The 22,665-nt window shown below is 44.3% G+C and overlaps 2 protein-coding genes across 10 annotated transcripts in view; one reads left to right on the top strand and one right to left on the bottom strand.

The window, feature by feature from the left end:
• The window catches only part of AKR1B1 (aldo-keto reductase family 1 member B), a 199,383-nt gene that overhangs the window by 64,009 nt on the left and 112,709 nt on the right, over nt 1-22,665 (top strand). The window contains exon 1 of one of the 7 annotated variants that reach the window (XM_077995032.1): nt 18,991-19,493. The exons of 1 other annotated variant lie outside the window; for it this stretch is intronic. The gene's annotated coding sequence lies outside the window, so the exon portion shown is untranslated. Of the gene's footprint in view, nt 1-18,990; nt 19,494-19,881; nt 20,242-22,665 lie in introns of those variants that run through there. 5 more of the 7 variants (XM_077995026.1, XM_077995020.1, XM_077995025.1 and 2 more) reach the window with 5 other exon arrangements.
• LOC713150 (aldo-keto reductase family 1 member B10) lies at nt 6,148-19,644 on the bottom strand. Of its 3 annotated transcripts, none has more exons than XM_077997428.1 (10): nt 19,218-19,644; nt 16,433-16,600; nt 15,206-15,322; nt 13,874-14,219; nt 10,472-11,858; nt 10,078-10,184; nt 9,565-9,646; nt 8,953-9,036; nt 8,223-8,305; nt 6,148-6,514 (listed from the first exon to the last, which is right to left on the bottom strand). In XM_077997428.1, the coding sequence occupies exons 5-10, from the start codon at nt 10,589-10,591 to the stop codon at nt 6,472-6,474; spliced, it is 519 nt and encodes a 172-aa protein (XP_077853554.1). In that variant the 5' UTR covers nt 10,592-11,858; nt 13,874-14,219; nt 15,206-15,322; nt 16,433-16,600; nt 19,218-19,644; the 3' UTR covers nt 6,148-6,471. The 3 variants fall into 3 exon arrangements, with proteins under 3 accessions (XP_077853554.1, XP_077853553.1, XP_014990439.3); XM_077997427.1 differs by having other exon boundaries at nt 13,888-14,219; XM_015134953.3 differs by having other exon boundaries at nt 10,472-10,594; nt 14,142-14,219.

Below are 22,665 nucleotides of genomic sequence, written 5' to 3'. Positions count from 1 at the left end.
AAAATGCTGGAAGGCAACACTTTAAGATTTTAAGGGTGCAAAACTTTCATGAAGTTTCTGGGAAAACACTGACAACAAATGAGGAAAAACAAATGAATTAGGTAGAATTTAAAATTAAATATAATCAAATTCCATTGCATTGTACATTCAGAATACGTATTTTTGAAAATCGAAAGACTTGTTAAATGAGAATAATTTGAAATAAAAGTGTATTTTTCATTTGGTTTTCCCAGTGGATGTTTTGCCAAAACTTTGTTTTGGGCATCTTAGATTTCTCTTACTGACATGAATAAGCTCTATTGATTATGAGAAAATTGCCAAATGGTTTGTCCAAGTCTGTTTATTTCCTATTTTTTGTTTGTTTGTTTGTTTGTTTTTGTTTTGAGATGGAGTTTCACTCTGTCACCCAGGCAGGAGTGCAGTGGCACAATTTCGGCTAACTGCAACCTTCGCCTCCTGGGTTCAAGAGTTTCTTGTGCCTCAGCCTCCTGAATGGGAATACAGGGGTGTGCCACCATTCCTAGATCAGTTCTGTAGTTTTGTTAGAGACTAGGTTTTGCCATCATGGCCAGGTTCTGCCATGATGACCTCAAATGATCCACCCTCCTCAACCTCCCAAAGTGCTGGGATTACAGGCGTGAGCCACTGCCTCTGGCATATTTTTGCATAATTGTCTGTTCAGAGTTTACATTGCTATAGTCTTGCATGCTCATTAAAGCAAAAAAAAAAAAACTTACTTCCAACAATCTTCACTCTTCAGGGTTCTTTCAAATTTTACTGAAAAATATTTTCTACAGAAACCTCTTTCATCTGTACATTCTTAACTATAATGTACAGTTAAAATCACAATAATGCAATAAGTAGGCTCAACATTTTTAAAATAATATTTCATATAGCAACAGTCTCACTATGTTGCCCAGGCTAGTCTCAAATTCTGGGCCTCAAGCAATCCTCCTGCCTCAGCCTCCCAAAGTGCTGGGATTACAGGTGTGAATCACCAGTCCCAGCTAGGTCCAAATTTTTAATCATGTAAAATGCAGAGTTGTTGCAAGGTTGTTGAAATGACTGGAGCAGCCCTGGACAGTCAGGCATTAAGGGGTCTGGCTGGGAGATCCAAATCCCTTTAGGTCCCAGTTATAGTTTGGCATCATCTGGCCAGCATTTGCCAGATCTCACTTCAATACAACAGGGGAAGTCTAGCCCTCTGGACTACCTGGGCACAGCAGGACAGTCACAGTGATTCCACAATCTCCGTGGTAGATGCTACCCATCTTTCTAGCCCTCTCTTAGACAATGAGTGGAGAGAATACTTGAAACATAAGAGCCTCACTCCTTGCCTCCCTACTTCCCACGACGAGCTCCCTTCCTTTTCCACACTGACCTTACCATCTTCCTCTCTGTGGTTATGCCCCTTCCTTTCTCTTCATAAGGCAAGTTCCCTACATTATCATAAGAGTTATTTAACACATATCAGTAGTGTATACCTTAGATTCTCTCCCCTTAATAGTAGCCTTGGTTTAGTTGTAGAGGATGGTGGCTTTATTTCTGACCAACTGGGACAAAATAGTGAACAAATTTTAGGATGGATGCCTTGTGTTTATTACAGTTGTGACATTGAGGACCATGAGACCTGCAAGGTTCTCATTACTCGAGATATAAATGCCAAAAATATAATCAGATAACTGGCTGGTGAGGTGGTGCATGCCTGTGATCCCATCACTTTGGAAGGCAAAGGCGGGAGGATCACTTGAGGCCAGGAGTTCAAGACCAGCCTGGGCAACATAGCAACATCACAACATGATGTCTCTACAAAAATTAATTAGCAGGAGGTCGTGGCCTGTGCCTGTACTCTGAGCTACTCATGGCGCTAAGGCAGGAGAATTATTTGAGCCCAGGAATTGAAGGTTGCAGTGAGCTGTAATCATGCCACGGCACTCCACTCCAGCCTGGGCAACAGAGCAAGACTCCTTCTCTACAAAGACAGAGAACAGAATAACTAAGAAGTTGCTTTTTGAAACACCGCATTTCTCCACATTAGCTTTTCAAATTTACCTCTGTTTGGTTAAATTCAAGTGAAACAAACGAACAAAAAAATGCCACATAATAGAAACCCAATCATTTTCTCCTATAACCTAAACTTTTTATCAAGTAAGTCGTAATCACAGTCACATGAAGAAGAAAATTTTCACCAAATGCTCACTAAGGAGATATCACTGGGCTCTGGGTTGAAATTGCTTCCTGTGTATCAATTGTATACATTTTATATCCTTTTCAAAAATTACACTTTAAGTTCTAGAGTACATGTGCACAAGGTGCAGGTTTGTTACATATGTATACATATGCCATGTTGGTGTGCTGCACCCATTAACTCATCATTTACATTAGGTATATCTCCTAATGCTCTCCCTACCCCTTCCCCCCTCCCCACAATAGGACCCGGTGTGTGATGTTCCCCTTCCTGTGTCCAAGTGATCTCATTCTTCAGTTCCCACCTATGAGTGAGAACATGCGGTATTTGGTTTTCTGTTCTTTGCGATAGTTTGCTGAGAACGATGGTTTCCAGCTTAATGCTTGTTCCTACAAAGGACACAAACTCATCCTTTTTTATGGCTGCATAGTATTCCCTGGTGTATATGTGCCACATTTTCTTAATCCAGTCTGTCACTGATGGACATTTGTGTTGGTTCCAAGTCTTTGCTATTGTGAACAGTGCTGCAATAAATATACATGTGCATGTGTCTTTATAGCAGCATGACTTACAATCCTTTGGGTATATACCCAGTAATGAGATGGCTGGGTCAAATGGTATTTCTAGTTCTAGATCCTTGAGGAATTGCCACACTGTTTTCCACAATGGTTGAACTAGTTTACAGTCCTACCAACAGTGTAAAAGTGTTCCTGTTTCTCCACATCCTCTCCAGCACCTGTTGTTTCCTGATTTTTTAATGATTGCCATTCTAACTGGTGTGAGATGGTATCTCATTGTGGTTTTGATTTGCATTTCTCTGATGTCCAGTGTGATGAGCATTTTTTCATGTGTCTGTTGGCTGTATGAATGTCTTCTTTTGAGAACTGTCTGTTCATATCCTTTGCCCACTTTTGGATAGGATTGTTTGTTTTTTTCTTGTAAATTTGATTGAGGTCTTTAAAGGTTCTGGATATTAGCCTTTTGTCAGATGAGTAGATTGCAAAAATTTTCTCCCATTCTGTAGGTTGTCTGTTCATTCTGATGGTAGTTTCTTTTGCTGTGCAGAAGCTCTTTAGTTTAATTAGATCCCATTTGTCAATATTGGCTTTTGTTGCCATTGCTTTTGGTGTTTTAGACATGAAGTCCTTGCCCATGCCTATGTCCTGAATGGTATTACCTAGGTATTCTTCTAGGGTTTTTATGGTTTTAGGTCTAACGTTTAAGTCTCTAAACCATCTTGAATTAATTTTCGTATAAGGAGTAAGGAAAAGATCCAGTTCCAGCTTTCTACTTATGGCTAGCCAACTTTCCCAGCACCATTTATTAAATAGGGAATCCTTTCCCCATTTCTTGTTTTTGTCAGATTTGTCAAAGATCAGATGGCTGTGGATCTGTGGTATTATTTCTGAGGGCTCTGTTCTGCTCCGTTGGTCTATATCTCTGTTTTGGTACCAGTACCATGCTGTTTTGGTTACTGTAGCCTTGTAGTTTAGTTTGAAGTCAGGTAGCGTGATGCTTCCAGCTTTGTTCTTTTGGCTTAGGATTGTCTTGCCAGTGTGGGATCTTTTTTGGTTCCATATGAACTTTAAAGCAGTTTTTTCCAATTCTGTGAAGAAAGTCATTGGTAGCTTAATGGGGGTGGCATTGAATCTATAAATTACCTTGGGCAGTATGGCCATTTTCACAATGTTCATTCTTCCTATCCACGAGCATGGTATGTTCTTCCATTTGTTTGTGTCCTCTTTTATTTCACTGAGCAGTGGTTTGTAGTTCTCCTTGAAGAAGTCCTTTACATCCCTTGTAAGTTGGATTCCTAGATATTTTATTCTGTTTGAAGCTATTGTGAATGGGAGTTCATTCGTGATTTGGCCCTCTGTTTGTCTGTTACTGGTGTATAAGAATGCTTGTGATTTTTGCACATTGATTTTGTATCCTGAGACTTTGCTGAAGTTGCTTATCAGCTTAAGGAGATTTTGGGCTGAGACAGTGGGGTTTTCTAAATATACAATCATGTCATCTGCAAACAGGGACAATTTGACTTCTTCTTTTCCTAACTGAATACCCTTGATTTCTTTCTCTTGCCTAATTGCCCTAGCCAGAACTTCCAACACTATGTTGAATAGGAGTGGTGAGAGAGGGCATCCCTGCCTTGTGCCAGTTTTCAAAGGGAATGCTTCCAGTTTTTGCCCATTCAGCATGATATTGGCTGTGGGTTTGTCATAAATAGCTCTTATTATTTTGAGATATGTTCCATCAATACCAAATTTATTGAGAGTTTTTAGCATGAAGGGCTGTTGAATTTTGTCAAACACCTTTTCTGCATCTATTGAGATAATCATGTGTTTTTTGTCTTTGGTTCTGTTTGTATGCTGGATTACATTACCAACTGTCCAACACGACCCAGTGAGATGAACCCAGTACCTCAGTTGAAAATGCAGAATCACTCGTATTCTCTGTCACTCACGCTGGGAGCTGGAGGCTGGAGCTCTTCCTATTCAGCCATCATGGGTGTGCCTCCATATACATTTTAAAAGCACCCCGTCTATGACATTGTGTATGGATGTGAACATATATACTAAAAATACAAAAATGTGGATGGGAAGTATACCAGGGAAAGGTCTAGCCAGGAGAAAAGAAACTGTGCTAAGATTTTTAAATATTGGATGTTTGATTCAAATAATTGGTTATAATTCGTGATCAGTTACATGTGATGGAATGGCTGGGCTATGGAAAGGAGATGAGGCAACTCAGTTTAGCAGCAGCAGGAAGAGATCCTCACTCCTAAGGAAGAAGGACAAAGAAAGGGTGCTGCTCCCTCAACCCAGAAGCTTTGTCTGGTAGGAGATAGAATCAAGGTGGAGGCTGCCTGGAAAAAGCTGGGCCCACAGAGGAATGTGCTTTCTACTGGAGATGCCACTCAATGTCAAGAGACAGAGAGAGAGGGAGAGAGAAATACCTGGCTCTTCCCTTGTCCAGCCCTTCAAGCTCCTAACAGTACCTCTCACTGAGCAAACCCAGGGGAAGTCATAACATAGCAAGGAAGCCTGGGAATGTAGGTGTACCCCTCAGCCCCAATCAGAGGGTGAGGGGACTCACCAATTTAGGATAGGCATTTGCCTCTGGAGAGGTAGTCAGGGTAATGTGCACAAAGTGGTCCTTGACTATATTGGTAACCCCTAATTTCTTTAATTTTTTTTTAAAGGTTTGGAGACAATATGGCAAAATGTTAGCATTTGGTTTTTGGGTTTTGTTTTGGGACAAAGTCTCTCTCTGTCACCCAGGCTGGTGTGCAGTGGTGCAAGTCTGGCTCACTGCAAACTCCACCTCCTGGGTTCAAGCGACCCTCCTACTTCAGCCTCTCTAGTAGCTGGGACTAAGGTGCACACCACTACACCCAGCTAACACTTGTTAACATTATAATGTCAGTGACCAGAGGCTCATTACTTTATTTTCTGTACATTTCTATATGGTTGGAATATTTCATAAGAAGCGATTATTATAGGACGACAGAAATGTTCCAGATTAATGGCAACAGTAAGCATCTTTATTGTATTTCCACCCTACTTCCCAAGGAAATGCCACATCTCTCTCAGTGAACAGTAGCATCTTTGTGGAGTTTGCAGGCTGTGCCATTGACTCTTTGGCATGATGGTGTATTGAAGACAAGGTAGGAGAGCAAGACAGGGAATGAGTGGAGACAGGCAAGGAGGAAAGGTGGCAGGAAAAGACTCAGGAGGAAGAGGATGACCATCGATCGCTGTGAGCTCTCCCAGAGCCTGCCTGCCTTTGAAACTTGGTTCAGTCACTTATTACCTGGGTGGCCTTAACAAGTTCCTCCTCTCTCTCTCCTAAGATGTTAAGAGTACCTCCCTCAGAGGGGTTATTTTAAGGATTCAGTGACTTCCCCCACAGGAAAACACTTCACGTTGTTTGGGAACATAGTCCACTCTCAATCCATCTTGGTTAACATCATTATTGTTTATTATTGATCTTTACATCCTTAGTGTTGGCAGAGTTTCTTGTGCTTAACAAACATTTGTTCAGATCAGAGAAGTGGAAAAAATTGTCATCTGCTTATTCAAGCCATGTTTTCCTGTGATATTCTGATCCTAGTTGCACTTACAGAAATACATGTCTAAAACAGCACCTTGATTCTGGTCTACAGCAGGATGAAGTTCACTGTGATCTCAGATAAGCTTGGCTAAAATAGGACGTGAGTGGAGATAGTCACACTTCAGCGAAGAAAGAGAATACCCTGTGTAATGTCACCAGGAGATTCAACCTCAATATTCTGCATGGAAGGGGTAGTCCTCCAAATGAGAGGATCTGCAGAAACAAAAAGAGAGAGAAACTCTGTTCCATCAAAGCAACAGCTCTGGTTGAGAAGGTAATCTTCTCTGGTGGACTCTATGGTATTTGTGTTCTCTCAGCCACCTCCCTGCAAGAACACAAGAAGGGTGCTCACACCTTGACCTTCCCTCAAACTGATATGAGGGCTTTGCTAGGAAGGAGGACAGGCAGTGACCAGGGCACGGGAAACAACTCGGAATGACAACTCATGGTAAGCCTGGTGTCAGGTGAGGCAACTGACATGTCTTTTCCCAATTCACTGTCACAACATCATGAGCTAGGAAACACCAGCAGAATTGACAGCTTGGGGATTATTTTGAGTATTAAATGAGATAATAGCACCGGCAAAGGGCCCAGGACCCTGGCACATTCTCAGCTAATGTTCAATGGATGTTTAGTGCCATTAGTATTATCATCCTACTTTATAGGTAAAGAAACCAACTAGGTAAAACTAGGAAATTTACCCAATGTCACACAGCTAAGAAACCAGTGTTAGAGTTGGATCAGAGGCCAGGTGCACTTACTCCTGAGCCCACCAACCCATTGCCTCCACTGGAAATGATGTTCATTGGAAGGTCAGCCGTTCAGTTTGGGGGAAAGTCCCATTTTATGTTCACCCTTCCTTTTTACACTAAGCAGCTGCTACTTTGTTAAGCACTGATAAAAATAAGCCATTATAAGATGAGGAAAGGCTTCTGTGATACTAAGGGTGGGCAGGATAGATATGGAATATCATGACATGAAAGCTATGCTTGAGATACTGAAACCATTTTTAAAGGCTGAAAAATCATTTTGGCTATAGAAACATTGGAAGAAATTCAAATTGGCATTGAATTGCAGACCTCACAGTAATAAATGCCAGACAAATCTCTTTGATATATTTAATTAGATACATTAATCAGAAAGTATTGATTGTAAAGAGATGATTGAGGATTCCCACCTAGCCAGAGTGAAAACTTTCTTTCAACCACTTATCTGAGATTTAAAGTAAAGTTACCACCACCTCCTTTAAGAGGCATTTGGAGATTATTTAATCCAGCCTCCCCGGCCTTCTTCCCTGAATGTTCTAAACACAATCCCACCTCAGGGCCTTGGCACCTGCTGTTATCAATGCCAAGAATGCTCTTCCCCAAATATGCATATGGCATATTCCTCACAGCAAAGCCTCCCTTGACCCACCCCGTATAAAGGATCTGTCCCACTACCACCCACCACTTCCTATCCACTTTGCCCTACTTTATTTTTCTGTCTAGCATTTGTTACTGACACATATATTTTTATTTTATTTATTTCTGTTCTGTCTTCTTCCCTCCCTCCCTAAGCACGTGGAGACAGCAGCTTTGCATAGTATGATAACCCAAGCACCTAGAAGATGCCTGGCACATAGAGGACCACTAGATATTTATTGGATGCAGGAATAAATGAATGCTCTGCCTCCTGCTTATTGACAACACACCTTCTGTTACAGTTCTAGCTCAACGTCCAGAAGTTCAGACAATGAGCAGCAATTAGAGATGTGTCCTTCGCAGTGATTCCCAGGTACCCCAATTTTAGTTTCAGAACTGCCCCAAAATTGTATTTGAACATACAAGTAGTCCCAGCAGCCTTCTAATTCTTCCAACTAACCCTCTACCAGTTTAGAAAAACTCCTGGCAATGCTCCTAGTTAACTCCATGCCACTTACTGCAACACGTTACAGGCCCTCCAGTTTCTGTTGAAGCTGAGGATGGTTGCCATCTCCTCATCACTCAATTTAAAGTCAAAGACCTGGAAAGATAGGAGTTCCAGGACATCATCAGTAAGGCAGTTACTGCTGTGACTGGAGACTGCCGCTCATGCTAGCAGGGAGTTCTAGCAGCACAAACTGGTCACAGGTGTTTTTCCCATTATATCCACAGGGTATAAATTTTTCTCTAAATTAAGTCCTACACACAGACCGCAGTATTTGTAGTGCTCAGTGTTCTAGGGGAGGGAGACCAGGTTCACAGGCACTAAGCCCCAGGTGTGCACAGGCCCTGTGCTCCATGATGCGCCCTTCTAGAAGACAGTTCTCCAAGGACAGTTCACACCTCCTCTGCTGCCGGTAGATAAGCAGGGAGGCCAGGACAGTCTGCTTATGTGGTGGCCCAGGGCTTAGCTGCTCAGGGGCAACTGAGGGTCTTCTCAGTGGTGTGAGGCACAGCTGTGCTCACACTAGACAGGGCTTCAGCAGGCACCGTCCCCAGCATGTCCTCAGCCCATGGGTCATTCATCTCAGGTATACTGAGCCTAGCACCCTAGACTGGAAAATGATAGGGTAGTGGGAACGGAGGGGACCAAAGACAGTGCAGGAATGAGCTGAGAATCCTGGTGAGAGGGTCTGCCTCTGCCCCACCCCACGGAGAAGTACCAGGGCCAACCAGCCGGGATCTTACCTGAATGTTCTCAACAATGCGTGCCGGTGTCACAGACTTGGGAATCACAATCACATTCCTCTGGATATGGAAACGGATCAGAACCTGTGCGGAAAGGGGACATCATGTTTCCACTCAGCTACAAGGAGCCTTCCTTTTATGGAAAGGAAGAATAAAACATCCCTGCAGCTCACTGTGGCTTCAGGTACAATCGCTGATACTGACTGAGCCCTTTGCAGCTATTAGATTTGTGCCAGCCCCTCGCCTCATCTCTCCCTTCACCTTAGGGACAATTCTGTGATCTTCATTTTTCAGGAATAAAGAAAGCATTTTGGGTCATAAGGCTGATCAGAGGTGGAGTTGGCGTCTGCACCCATATCCCTAGACTCCAAAGCCACGCTTTGCGACTTGGCTGTAGGGCTTAACAGGAAGCTGTGAGGCAGAAGCTATCTTTGTTTCAGTGACAGCTCTAGTGTTTCCTGGAGGTTCCAACAGACTTCGAAGAAACACTATAGATGGCTTCAGCTCCTGTGTTCTTCCCCTTTAAGGAGTTAGTTGAGGACAACACAAGAAATGAAACATGAGACTGGAAGAAATAGTTGCTGGATAACAAGAAAAATAAAAATATGGCACCTGGGCTGTGGTTTTCTTGTGCTTTGCAGCAATCTCCTTAATCTTGGGATCGTCCAGCAGGGAAGGGTCCTCTGGCTTGGCCCTAGAGGCAGAAAGATGCTGATGTGAACAATCACCATGGCTACCATGTACAGATGGACACCACACCAATGAGGGTCTCAAGACTGATCATCAGAGCCTCTCCATATGGGAGACAGGCAGGAGGACCTGGAAGCTTGGGTCCTTCCCCCGGGCTCTGAAGCCTCAGTATGTTGCAAAGCCTGGTTCATGCTTGGGTGGCTGAACTGGAAATATTCCCAGAGGGTCAAACACGTCGCCCATGTTTTTGTTGTTGCTGTTGTTGCTTTTCAATTCCCATTTTTTCCCACAGTCATCCCATTTGGTTGTACTAAACGCATTACCTTACACATGTTTTTCTTTAGAGTGACTTATGGTCTCATACCAATATTTGCCAAATATAAAATAATGTTTTTAAGATTATCAAGAGAAGGATCCACTGCTTGGAAGCCTCACCAAGGTCTATCCGGAGAGCCCAGGGGGCTGTAGGCTGTAACGGTGATGCCCTTGGAGTGGCAGTACTGGATCAGTTTCTCCTGCGTGAGGTATGGGTGACACTCAACCTGCAACAGCAAACAATCCTCATCACAGGGAAAGCTGGCTGGCTTTTGGAGTTATTCATAGGGAGGGAGTTCGACACACACAAAAAAAGACCACCAAGCAAAGGCCAAACACCTACCCACTGAGATTCTTGCTAACACACCCATGAGGTCAGCCTCACACCTCCCGAGAGTGTCCTGATCACTGACCCCTGAGGTGAGACTCAGGGCATAGCATTGAACGTTCCTCCCAATGTTTAAGAAGTAATAGGTCAAGACTTTTATTTACCCTTATACTAAATAGAATTTACCTGGTTAGTCACTGGTTTATATTTCAGTCCAGGTTTGTTCAAGAGCTTCTCAATCTGGAAGTGGCTGAAATTGGAGATGCCAAGGGCTTTCACCAGCCCCTCATCCACCAGCTCCTCCATGGCCTGTCATAGAAAGGAAAACCTTTTGGGCAGTCCCAGAGGGACTACAGGGACCCTGGCTTGCCTTAGTCCTCCCTGGGGCAGAAATTGCTAAAGGATTCATCACAACAGGGTTAGCCGAGGCATTCACAGGAAATTTCAGTCCAGGGCCTGGGTGCCCATCAGTGAATGTTCCAGTCCTACTGCCCCTCCCCAGCCCAAGAAAAACTAGGAGTAACAGGTAAAGATTTTATATTCTTGCCACCCTCACCTTACACATAAAGAAACACATTCAAAATTATACTTCTGTACACAGGGGAAATATGAAAGTTTTGTAATGCAAAAAATAAAAAATAAATAAAAATGAACATTTGCAAGCTTATGAGATGATTTTATTTTTAATGAATCCAAATGACTGCGGGTGGCTACTGCTGTGTGTGTATTGTACACCCTAACCTGGGTAAGCTGTGTTAGTCAGGAAGAGGCTGCAGCATGTGGAGAAGCCTCACTTGTGGGTCCTGAGTCACTTTCTCCCACACCAACCGTGCTTGGGTTTGCAGGAAGGTCATGCACATAGATTATGCCCTGGCAGGGGCACCTGGGCAAGGGGTTGTGTGGGGCTGAAACCTGACCCACCGTCTGCATATCCAGCCATGCTTCCCGGTACAGAAACTACAGGGACCCCCAAGGAAGGGAATCTTTGTATAACTTTTAGCCTATATTGGGCATTTTCCAAACTTGCCCAAAGATATCATATATGTTAGCAGCAGCCTCCAATGCAACATGTATTTATTAGCCATCTATTACATGTTCCAGAAGTTGTCAGGATGTAAAAGTATACAATGTGCTTCCTTTTCTGGGATTCTTATAGTTCAGTTAAAGTGCCAGGGTTCTCTTCTGTGGAACCATCAACCATGACACCAAGGTTGCCTCAGATAACATGACCGTGGCATAGACAGAGTCAGAAAGGAAAGAGAAGGAAGAGATTCACACAGCCTGCAGCTGTCAGGGCAGACCTTCAGGTAGAGTTTAAACTGAGCCTCAGAAAAAAAAGAGAGAGAGAGAGAGAGAAAAGAGGGGAAAAACATGAGCCTATGAGACAGGAAGGCAATAGCAAAGCTCAGAGGCAGGGATGAACATGACATGTTCAGGGAACTCTTTATCCAGCCCTTCTCAACTTTGTCTGCAACTTGTAATCACCAGGGAAGTTTAAAAACTACCGGTGGATGCAGTGGTCATGACTGTAATCTCAGCACTTTGGGATAGGATTGGAACAGGGGGTTTGGGCCTGGGTTTCAGCAACCTAGGGTAAGTTTTTAACTCTTGTAGGCCTTAGTATTCTCTTCTCAAAAAAAGTCTTATAATACATACTAATAATATATATCTTTCTGATACACATTATCAGAGGCTGAGACAGGAGCATTGCTTGAGGCCAGTTGTTAGAGACCAGCCTGGGCAACATAGCAAGACTCTGTGTCTACTAGAAAAAAAATTTTTAATTAGCAGGATGTGGTGGCATGTGCCTCTGATCCCAGCTACTTGGGAGGATTGCTTGAGCCCAGGAGCCTGAGGCTACACTGAGCTATGATCTTGCCATAGTACCACAGCCTGGGCAACAGAACAAGACTCTCTAAATTAAAAAAAAAAAAAGTAGTATCAGTGGCTGGGTTTCACCCCTCAGAGTTTCTTACAGATTTTATCTGAGTTGTAGCCTAGACATTGGGATTTGTAAACTCCTCAGGTGATTCTAATGCTCAGCCGACATTGAGAACCACTAGCACAGAGGAAGTTATTCAACTGCGGAGTAGAGTTTAAAAGCTATGAAATCATAAGGTTCCCCAAAACTTCCGAATGAGCAATTAGATAATATAAAAGCTATTGTACATCATAGGTCAGGTTAGTTTGCCTGTCTTCGAACTTGACTTCTTTATACTTTTTCCACCCGTCTGCTTCAGGGTGGTCAATGAGGTTTCTACTGAACTGGCTGTGGGTCTACAGAAACATCCAGCGCTTTCATATTCAAGCCTGCTCGTTTCAAATCAGAGCCTCTGACCTTGATCACTGATATCTTTTCATGCCTTTCAAATGTTTTATTGAACAGTCATTCCCGTATTCATTCAGAAAACATAGCACTGTGAGACGCAGGCTACACTTACATACTTGCCATACTTAATATCATCATAGGAGCAAAGGCAAAAAAACTGATCCAATGTAACACAAATTGCCAGGTGCGGTGGCTCATGAATGTAATGCGAGCACTTTGGGAAGCTGAGATGGGTGGATCCCCTGAGGTCAGGAATTCGAGACCATTCTGGCTAACATGGTGAAACCCTGTCTTTATTAAAAATATAAAAGTTAGCCGAGAGTGGTGGTATGCACGTGTAGTCTCAGCTACTCAGGAGGCTAAGGCAGGAGAATGGCTTTAACTCGAGAGAGGGATGTTGCAGTGAGCCAAGATGAAGCCACTGTACTCCAGCCTGGGCGACAAAGTGAGACTCTGTCTTTAAAAAAGAATGCTGTGTTTTGTGGGTTAATGTTTTTGAACCAACAATACACAGAAAAAGCTACATTTAATTGAATCTGGTCAATTCTAAGCATTTCAGAAAGGTGAGGCTTAATATATTTTCCCTTGTAAAACACAATACAAACTCGCAACTACATGTACCCCTACACAGACAGCTGCCAAGATAACATCATTAACTCTTGGGTCATATACCACTGATCATTTATAACTCATTCCTCCACTTCGTTCTCTACTAGCATTTGCAAAAGGATAGAATGGTATAATAAAAAATGATCAGAGAAAACACTGATCCCTTAATTCACTTTGAATGTGAATGATGTGAAACAGGTCATGATGTGATCCGGGAAGCAGGGCACTCAGGCTCCCTGATTTCTAGATGTGTGTTCACTGCCTGCCAAGCTCCATGCTGATGGTTTGGGTGGTTGGACTTGTGATTCAGATGAGTCTGGGTCCAATCCCAGCTCTACCACACACATTGTGACATGACCTGCGCAAGTCACCAATCAATCTAGGCTTCAAATGTCATTATTTATAAAGGGGGATGTTAATCCTGCCTTATAGGTTTAGATGATTAAATGGCTACTGTGACTAATGTTCCTGGCATGTAAACCATCTTAATCATTATCGCACCCTCAAAAATACATAGTAGTAGTATGTGTTATAAGACTTCTTTTTTAAGAAGAGAAATCTGAGCCCTAAAAACATTACAAAACTGACGTTAGGTTACTCAGCTGTTATGAGCATACCCAGGCCCAAACCTCCTGTTCCAAATGGCTCACCCTGGTTTGAGAACAGCGTGTATATTCCCCAAAGTGGGGTACATTGTATTTTCAGTCTTATTTGAAGACTCAGTTCTAGACATGAAATCTAAATAGTATCAGATGCACCCAAAAGCCAAAGGTGATGAGGAAGATATTAGAAGAGCTAGAGAATCACAATGATGAAATTAGAAAGCATCAGGCACATGGCCTCTTTCATATCAACAGAAAGTCTCATGGATAACTGAAGATTTCTCTCCCAGCACACTTACAGGAAGCTGGAACCTACCTCCCAGGCATCCAAGAATGTTGCTTTTCCACCGATGATATTACCTTTATCATCTTGGGGCCGAAAGTCATCCCCAGACTGTAAATACAGAATGAAAAGTTTACTGGAATCTGCATCAGGATACTTGGTTCTGTTAAACAAGGTTTCAGGGTCCGGGCTCTTGCTAAGTACCACATGTGCATACCAGTTTTTCAGGCTCTCTAGTACATACTACAAGAATGTGAGTTTAAATAAAATCTTTATATCTACTATAGCATATTAATCCATATATTTTAGAAACCACTGGATTGACGTTAAGATCTGCTGTTAGTACATTCCAGAAGCCACTGTTATCACCATGGACATTAAGCTCATACACCTAGATCCTGTATACACCCAAGGGCAAACTTTCATTTCAGTATCACTGGATAAGGATTAGATCTCCAGGGTGTGGTTTTCTGGGGAAGATATTGGCCAGCTTCTATCCTTGCAGCCTCTACAAGAGACATGGAATAAGGGATGGCAGGCCATCAGCACTCCCGCTGGTCAGGAGGGGAGAGAGCTGGAAATTTGTCTCTCCCACCCCTCAGGAGCAGGTAGAGCAGAGCCCCAGGCAATGGGAGTCGCGATGACTACTGGCTTCCTTCCAGCATCACCGCACTTGGGCTTTTCTCCAAGATGCCACTCCCGGGGTGAGCTTTGCTTAATAAGATAATTAGGCCCTGGAATATAGTTATGCAAGTGTAATCCAAGAGATTTCCTGGGAGGGCAATTCTGGGGCACGGAATCAAGACAAAGGTGATAGGGCAGTTGCAACTTGTCTGGGCTACCAGAAATCATGGCTTCTCTCAGACATAACTGCAAGAAAACGCAGGCATGTGGCCACCTCAGCAGCACACATGGCCTCAGCCTCCCTTCCACGCCAGCGTCTTTCTGCTCCAAGGTCTCTTCCTGACCACCTGACACTCCCAATTATGAACTACAAGGTCTCCTGCCCCAGTCCACACCACCCCTACCCCTGGTGCAGCTACTGTTTTCCGGCAGCTGCTCAGAAACTAGAGGCTGAGAAAGGGAGTTGCTCAAACCTTGAATCCCTGTGGCCAGTGAATAAGATAGACATCCAGATAGCTCAGCTTCAAGTCCTTGAGGGTCTTCTCAAAGGCTTTCCTCACAAGCGGTCTCTCAAAGAAAGTGGGCCACAACTGCAAGAGGTTAGCAATGAGCTGTTAATATTTGGAGAAGGAAGGGCCACGTTATACCCATTGTCCCTGCCGTTTGATTTGCACCCTGATCTAACCTGGCACAGGCCATTTATAACAAAGCTGATTAAAGTCCACGACACAGTGTGGAAGATCACCAGGGCTCAGCACGTCAATGACATGTCTTAAGTGTTGAAAGCATTTTACTTTTTCAACTCTCCTAGTACTCTATATGTCTCTCAGATCATTTAAGTAAATGTGGCCACAGATTTGAAATGTGTTTACCTGTCTCAGTCTCATCCTCAGTTGTGGGCTCTCTGAGAGCAGGAATTGTGTGTAACTTTTAAATGTCAAGCATTCCTAGGCCTTCGGGAAAAGATGGTCCTTTATCTGACCTATCTGATAGGTCCCTTATCAAGCCTGTCAGGCCCCAAATGATAACTTTATAAGGGCTTTATCCACACGTGGCTGCTACACAGTGGGGTCTATTTGTCTCACCAGATGTATGCAATATCCACGTACCTAGAACTAGTGTTTTCTCAGCAAGTTGTGTATAATGTAAATCCAGTGATTCTCAACCCCCTCACACCCTACACCCTCTTCTTTTTTAAAACATTGAGTATCTCACCTTTCGATAGACTTAATAAAGAAAATCATATGTCACAAGAGAAAAATGCTCCTACTGTTTCCAAAATGCCCTCTAGCTGACAGCCTCAGGGACGTAGTTGCATGTCCACAGTGCTGACAGGGAGACCTCAGTGCTGACAGGGAGGTCACACATCCAGCCCTGCCTGCACCCTTGGCCTCTGACTGCCTCTGGGCAGATGGTGGATCCCTCTGATGGGGAACAGGGAGGCCCAGGGCAGTGCAGGGCTCCATGGAGACAAGCCCACTGTGGGAAAACCAACCCGCAGGTAGGTGGCGCAGCAACGACATGTTCAAATATCAATAGTGGCTTGGAGTATGGAGAGAATTGTATCCACGGATGTTATCAAGGCAGGGATGAAAAGGGCTACATGTAGAAAAGGCTGACAGAGTTCTCACTGCCGACCCGACCCAGATATTTCTGCCTGCCTTCAAGTGAAGGCCTCCCACCCAATGCGCCATGTGCACCTTGCTGACGATGAACAGGTCCTCCCGCTTCACAGCCTGCTCTTGGATCTTCTCTTGGATGGCTTCCCCCACCTCATGTTCATTCTGATAGACATAGGCACAGTCAATGTGGCGATACCCTGCATCAATGGCCACCTTCACCGCTTCTTTCACTTTGCCGAGAGGAGACTGAAAGGCAAAAGAAAAGCCCATCACACATGTATTTTTTTTTTTTTTAAGTGATGGGGCTTTGCCATGTTGCCCAGGCTGGCCTCACACTCCCACGTTCAAGCAATCCTCCTACCTCCCCAGTAGCTGGAATTACACCACACTCAGCAACCAACATATTGTCTTGTCCCCAGACCACCTTCAACAGGCTGCCCCACATGGCCCAGTTTCTCCAAACCAAGGCCTCAATGGGCTCTCCTTGGCCAGGCGATATCCGGAAGGACACACACTTTAGAAACGTTTTCAAAAGGAGGAAAGTGAATTAATTTTATGATTATGTCCTTATGTCCTGTCCTAGTTAAAGTCAGTTCCCTTTCATCCAGGTTAGTCCTGAAATGTCTTCAGGTGTGTCGGGGAGTGCAGATGGCTCCACTGCAACTTCCTGAAGACCCAGATGAAAGCTTGACTCTAAATACCCAGAGGAATTTTCAGACATTATCCCCAAACGGTGATAAGGATCTGGATAATGGTCATTACAGCATCAATCCAGATTCCAACACTTACTGGGTTTGTAGGTCTAAGTAGTTGATTCCATCTCTCTAAACCTTGTCTGCAAAATGGAAAAAAAAAAAAAAAAAAAAGTACCAGCCTCATGAGGCCTTTGTGATGATGACATACTGCAATGAATGTTAAGCACATCACCTGACGCACAGTAAGGCTCAGTAGAGGCCGTTCATTATACAAGGATCCTTTCAGAAAAAAAGGAGAAATAGAAAACCTTATAGGAATAGAGTTTGTTTTCCATTCCTATAAGAAGAAAGAGGGAGGGAGGGAGAACGAGAGAGAGGGAGAGAAAGAAGGGAAGGAAAGAAAAGAAAGGAAATAGAATTATCACATATTCGTTCTAACCTAACCAAGTCAATGATGGGGGCAAAAAGCACTTAAAACTTGATCTCTCACAAAATAGTCTTTTAAACCTCTTCTACTGCGAGATAACAAACATTGAAAAGAACATAAAGCATAGATGCACAGCTGCCCTACCACCTGGACAAGAAACGGGCTGCTGCCAGGCATCCAGAAACACCCCTGTGTCCCCAACCGCTATGCTACACCATCCTTCACTTCCACCGCTAAGTTCATAATCCTTTATCTATCATCTCCACGTGTTGAAGAGGCTCCTTTCATAATTCTTACATTCAATTCCAAAATTCTGAAATTGTCTGGTAAACTTACCCAGGGTGGGCAGATTCCCTGGAGTTCTGGAAATGATTATCTGTTCCATTTACATAGGATTAAAGCTCTGATTTTGGGCAAATCTTGCTATTGAACAAGAGACGCTGTGCATGAATCAAGCTGGAAGTGATCTGTTCGTCCAGATACACCTAGAACGTATCCTGAGAATGATCCAGTGTGGCAACAGAGTGTCCTACCCTCCAGCTCGGCACAAGAGAGGGGAAAAATCAGTGTGCACAGAAGGAAAGAGAGCCAGAGGCAGAAGACTCAGCACAGGCATTAGCCATGAGGGATAGGAGAGAAGAGGAATTCTAAAGACTGCTTCTGGTCGCTAGTTAGGGTAGTGCTATCATGGATGGAAACGGCAAAGAAGACAGAGTGAGGTGGTGATGGAACAACTTCAAACTTAGCCTAAGAGAGGCTCAGGAACCTGCCTCACTGAGTCCTGGATGTGCCTTACGCCGTTTTGCCAGCTGACATTAACACAGCCAGGTGGAGCTCAGGACTCCCAGCCCAGGCTCTCGGCAGCCCCAGCACGTTGCAGATTTCAGTGTGTACAGGAACCACCTGGGGATCTTGTTAAAGTGCAGATGCCCATTAGGTAGCCTGGGGTGGAGCCTGAGACTCTGCGTTTTCTCTCTCTCTCTTTCTCTCTTTCTTTCTTAAATCTCACTCTGTTGCCAAAACTGGAGGGCAGTGGCACAATCACTGCTCACTGCAGCCTTGACCTCTCAGGCTTAACACTCAATCTCCACCTCAGCCTCCCAAGTGACTGGGACTACAGGTGTGTCCCACCATGCCCAGCTAATTTATTTATTTTCTGTACAAATGGAGTCTTGCTATGTTGCCCAGACTGGTCTCCAAGTCCTGGGCTCAAGCAATCCTCCTGTCTGGGTCTCCCAAAGTGCTGGGATTACAGGCATGAGCCACCACACCCGGCCAGTTCTGCATTTCTAACAAGCTCCGAGGTCATATGGATTCTGCTAGCCCAAGTCCCACACCCTGATCTGCAAAGGGGTGCCAAGGACTTGGGGCTCTGCATCCTCTCCACAACCACCCAGCCCACAACAAACCCACAGCCAAGACTCTGGGGAAATGTTGAGCCCTATTATGTCCTAGAGCGAGAGAGAGAAACTGCCCTGGAAAACAATTTTAGGTCCAACAGCTGCTTGAAATTTGATACTTGCTAGAGAAGCTCTCAGCGCTGCTGGGAAAGCCAGCCTTGGAGCTTTGCAGCCTGAATCAGCTCTGAGAAAAGAAAGCAACTGGAGTCCCGGCTCCAGGACTGAATCTCACCTCTCCAAACCCCTGCCCGACCTCCAGGCTTTCCTGGCTGAATGCAGAAAGAGAAAACACCCAAACACCCCTCCAGAGAAGAAGGCTGTGCAAAGATTTGCATATTTACCTTCCAAGTGCCCAGGCCCACAATGGGCATCTTGGCTTTGGTACTGAGCTCCACAAAGGTGGCCATGGTTGGTGCAGAAATGATTCTGAGTGAGCAGGTAGAAGTCTCACGTCCCGCTTTTTGTTGTTGTTTTTGAGACAGTCTTGCTGTGTCGCGAGGCTAGAATGCAGTGGTGCGATCTCGGCTCACTGCAGCCTCCGTCTCCTGGGTTCAAGCAATTCTCCTGCGTCAGCCTCCCGAGTAGCTGGGATTACAGGCGCCCACTGCAACTTCCAGGTAATATTTATATTGTTAGTAGAGACAGGCTGGTCTGAAACCCCTGACCTCAGGTGATCTGCCCACCTCGGCCTTCCAAAGTGCTGGGATTATAGGCGTGAGCTACTGGCCCGGCTACGTGCTGCTTATGAAGACTGGTGTTATCTACAGTGGGAGGAGTTGGAGCCTGGCCACAGTAGCTTTCCAGCCGTAAGCAAACAGAAAATCCATTCCAGGCTATTGTGAGAATGAGGATTGTGTGAAAGAATTATTAATCACGCCAACTTTGTGCAAAGTTCTCTGTTCGGTAACAGTATCATTGGAGTTTCTGCTTGTTCACCATGACTCAACAAATTCAACACCCCCAAAAGTTGGAAAGTAGGCAGGGAGAGAGAAAGGAAGGAAAGAAGAGTTGGGGGAGGGTGGGAAAGAAGCCTGGCCAACACAGTGAAACCCTCTCTAGTAAAACTACAAAAATTAGCCAGGCACGGTGGCACATGTCTGTCATCCCAGCTACTTGGGAGGCTGAAACAGGAGAATTGCTTGACCCTGGGAGGCGGAGGTTGCAGTGAGCCGATCGTGCCACTGCACTCCCGCCTGGGCGAGAGAGTGAGACCCTATCTCAAAAAAAGAGAAAGAACAAAAAAGAGAGAGAAGAGAGAGAGACAGAGAAAAGAAAGAGACAAAGCAAAGCAAAGAAGGAAGAAGAAACAGCGGCTTTCTTTCCCTGTGTTGCTTTCCTCTGTGAAATGGAGTCTAGGGAGGAGAGGTGAGAAGCAGTGTTTCCATTTTAAAAGTGGCAATTCCAGGTTCAATGCAGAGATGGTCAAATCCTGGGCTGATTAGAGTCAGCTGTAACTAGTTGGTAGTCAGCAATCTAGGGAACATGATACAGGCCTGGGCCATGCTGTAACACGCCGTGACAGGCCAGGGCCACGTCACAGCATCACCTTCGGCTTGCGGGTAGTGGGTTTTTCTGTTTTTTTCGCGTTCTTGTTTATGAGGTGGGTTGGCTTGAAAATTGAAATGGACTTGAATCTCTAGGCCGTGGCTTATGACAGCTCATAGAGGGCAATTGGCATGATATTTTGCACCTATGAGTGAAAGATCTTACACTTCATTGATGTTTGTTAAATTATCTACTTCAACATTAACCATACATGAATGGGCCGGGCATGGTGGCTCATGCCTGTAATCCCAGCACTTTGGGAGGCCCAGGAAGGTGGATCACTTGAGCTCCAGGGTTTGACACCAGCCTCTCCAACATGGTGAAATCCAGTCTCTGCTAAAATCTGAAAATTAGCCAGGCATGGTGGCACATAGCTGTGGTCCCACCTGCTTGGGGGACCTAAGAATCACTTGAATCTGGCAGGGAGAGATTGCAGTGAGCCAAGATCGTGCCACTGCACTCCAGCCTGGGCCACAGAGAGAGACTTTGTCCCAGAAATTGATACATAAATACACGCAACCTCATCATCTGGTGGCCACAAAGTCTCCTGGATGTGCACATGGGGCACCTTATTTTCCCAGTGGATACTGGATGACATGCAGGGCTAGTATTATTGAAATAGTAAATGCTTAGTGACCATCAAGCTAAATAACAGAGAGAGGTCCCTAAAAGAAAAATATTTCTCTGGGAATAGAGCACTACAATGGGAATACGCATTCCAGAGAAAAGTATGTGTATATTTGGGGAAATAAAGAAAGACAAAATGTTTCAAGGAAAAAATGAGGATTATCTCATTGCTTTGAAATAATTAGCCTTGGCTACAAAGATCGGTCAGGAAAGTGTTAGTCTGAGCTTGGACTGGCAGTTGTTCAGAGGTCCTTGCAGAGTATGTTTTGTGTTCAGTTGCAATGGCCTTTGTTCAAGGTTGCGGTTTTTGCAGTCTTTCGTGGTAATTTTGGTTTTCAGTTGTACGACCATTAGAACCCTCCTTTCATGGCCTTCTGAGCTGTATTTGTTGTTTGTTTTTTAACATTAGTGACTCCCTTTTGATTCTGACCATTTTTACATGATGCACAGAAAAAAGAAATGTGTATTATTCATAATAATATTCCTTGGAGAACCACTTAACTATGAATCGGTGAGGAGAGAGATCTTTTTTAGATAATTGAGGTTAAGAAGCTATATCGATTAGCTGTTTTCATGTAACTAACCAACTGGTTATAACAGCAACCATTTATTTGCTGGTGATTTTGTGGGCTGGCAGTTTGGGCAGGAAGTAGCAGATAAGGCAGTCTCAGAACCACGTGGTGTCAGCTGGGTTTCCTCACCTCTGTGGGCTTCAGTGGGGTGGACCGGGATGTCAGGGAAGGCAGGGACCCCTCTTCACATGTTTTTCGTTCTCCATGAGGCTTTCTTGGACTTGTTCATAGGTAGCAGCATTGTCGGAGGCCTACTCTTGGAATGTGAACAGTGTCACTTCTGTCACCTTCTATTGATCAAAGCAAGTCTCACGGCCAGAAAAGGGCCAAGGAGTAAGGGAATAGATTCCACCTCTTGAGGGGATTGGTTACAGGGAATTTTGGCTAATTTTTTTTTTAAAGGTAGAGTCTCTCTCTGTCACCCAGGCTGGAGTGCCGTTGCACAATCTCGGCTCACTACAACCTCTGCCTCCCAGGTTCAAGTGATTCTCCTGCCTCAGCCTCCCAAGTAGCTAGGACTACAGGTGCACACCACCACACTCAGCTAATTATTGTATTTTTATTAGAGACAGGGTTTCACCATGTTGGCCAGGATGGTCTCAATCTGCTGACCTTGCGATCTGCCTGCCTTGGCCTCTCAAAGTGCGGGGATTACAGGTGTGAGCCACCTCACCTGGCCGAATTTTGGCTATTCTAAATCAACCCCAGGTTTCATAAGAACTTTGATTAGCTCCTTTCTACCTTCATGAACTTACCAATCTGTTCCTGGTTTTGCACCGTTAAGAAACTCTCATTTTTTAAATCTGATGAATATATGTCCATAAGACGCTTTACTTTGTTAAAAATAAATACATAAAAAATTGAGAGAAAATTAGTTTGTAGAAGAAAAATGAATGAGTATTGTCATATTTCATTCTCACATCCATTTCTCTAAGAAATGGATCTGTCCTTCAACATCTGTTCCTAACCCATACTGTTCGAATATACGTGGCTGTTGGTCATGTTCTGGGGATTATTTATAATCAGCCACAAGGGGTTACAGTGT

Source organism: Macaca mulatta, chromosome 3 (assembly GCF_049350105.2).
Source record: "Macaca mulatta isolate MMU2019108-1 chromosome 3, T2T-MMU8v2.0, whole genome shotgun sequence".
Lineage (NCBI taxonomy): Eukaryota > Metazoa > Chordata > Mammalia > Primates > Cercopithecidae > Macaca > Macaca mulatta.
This window is presented reverse-complemented; position numbering and strand designations above follow the sequence as displayed.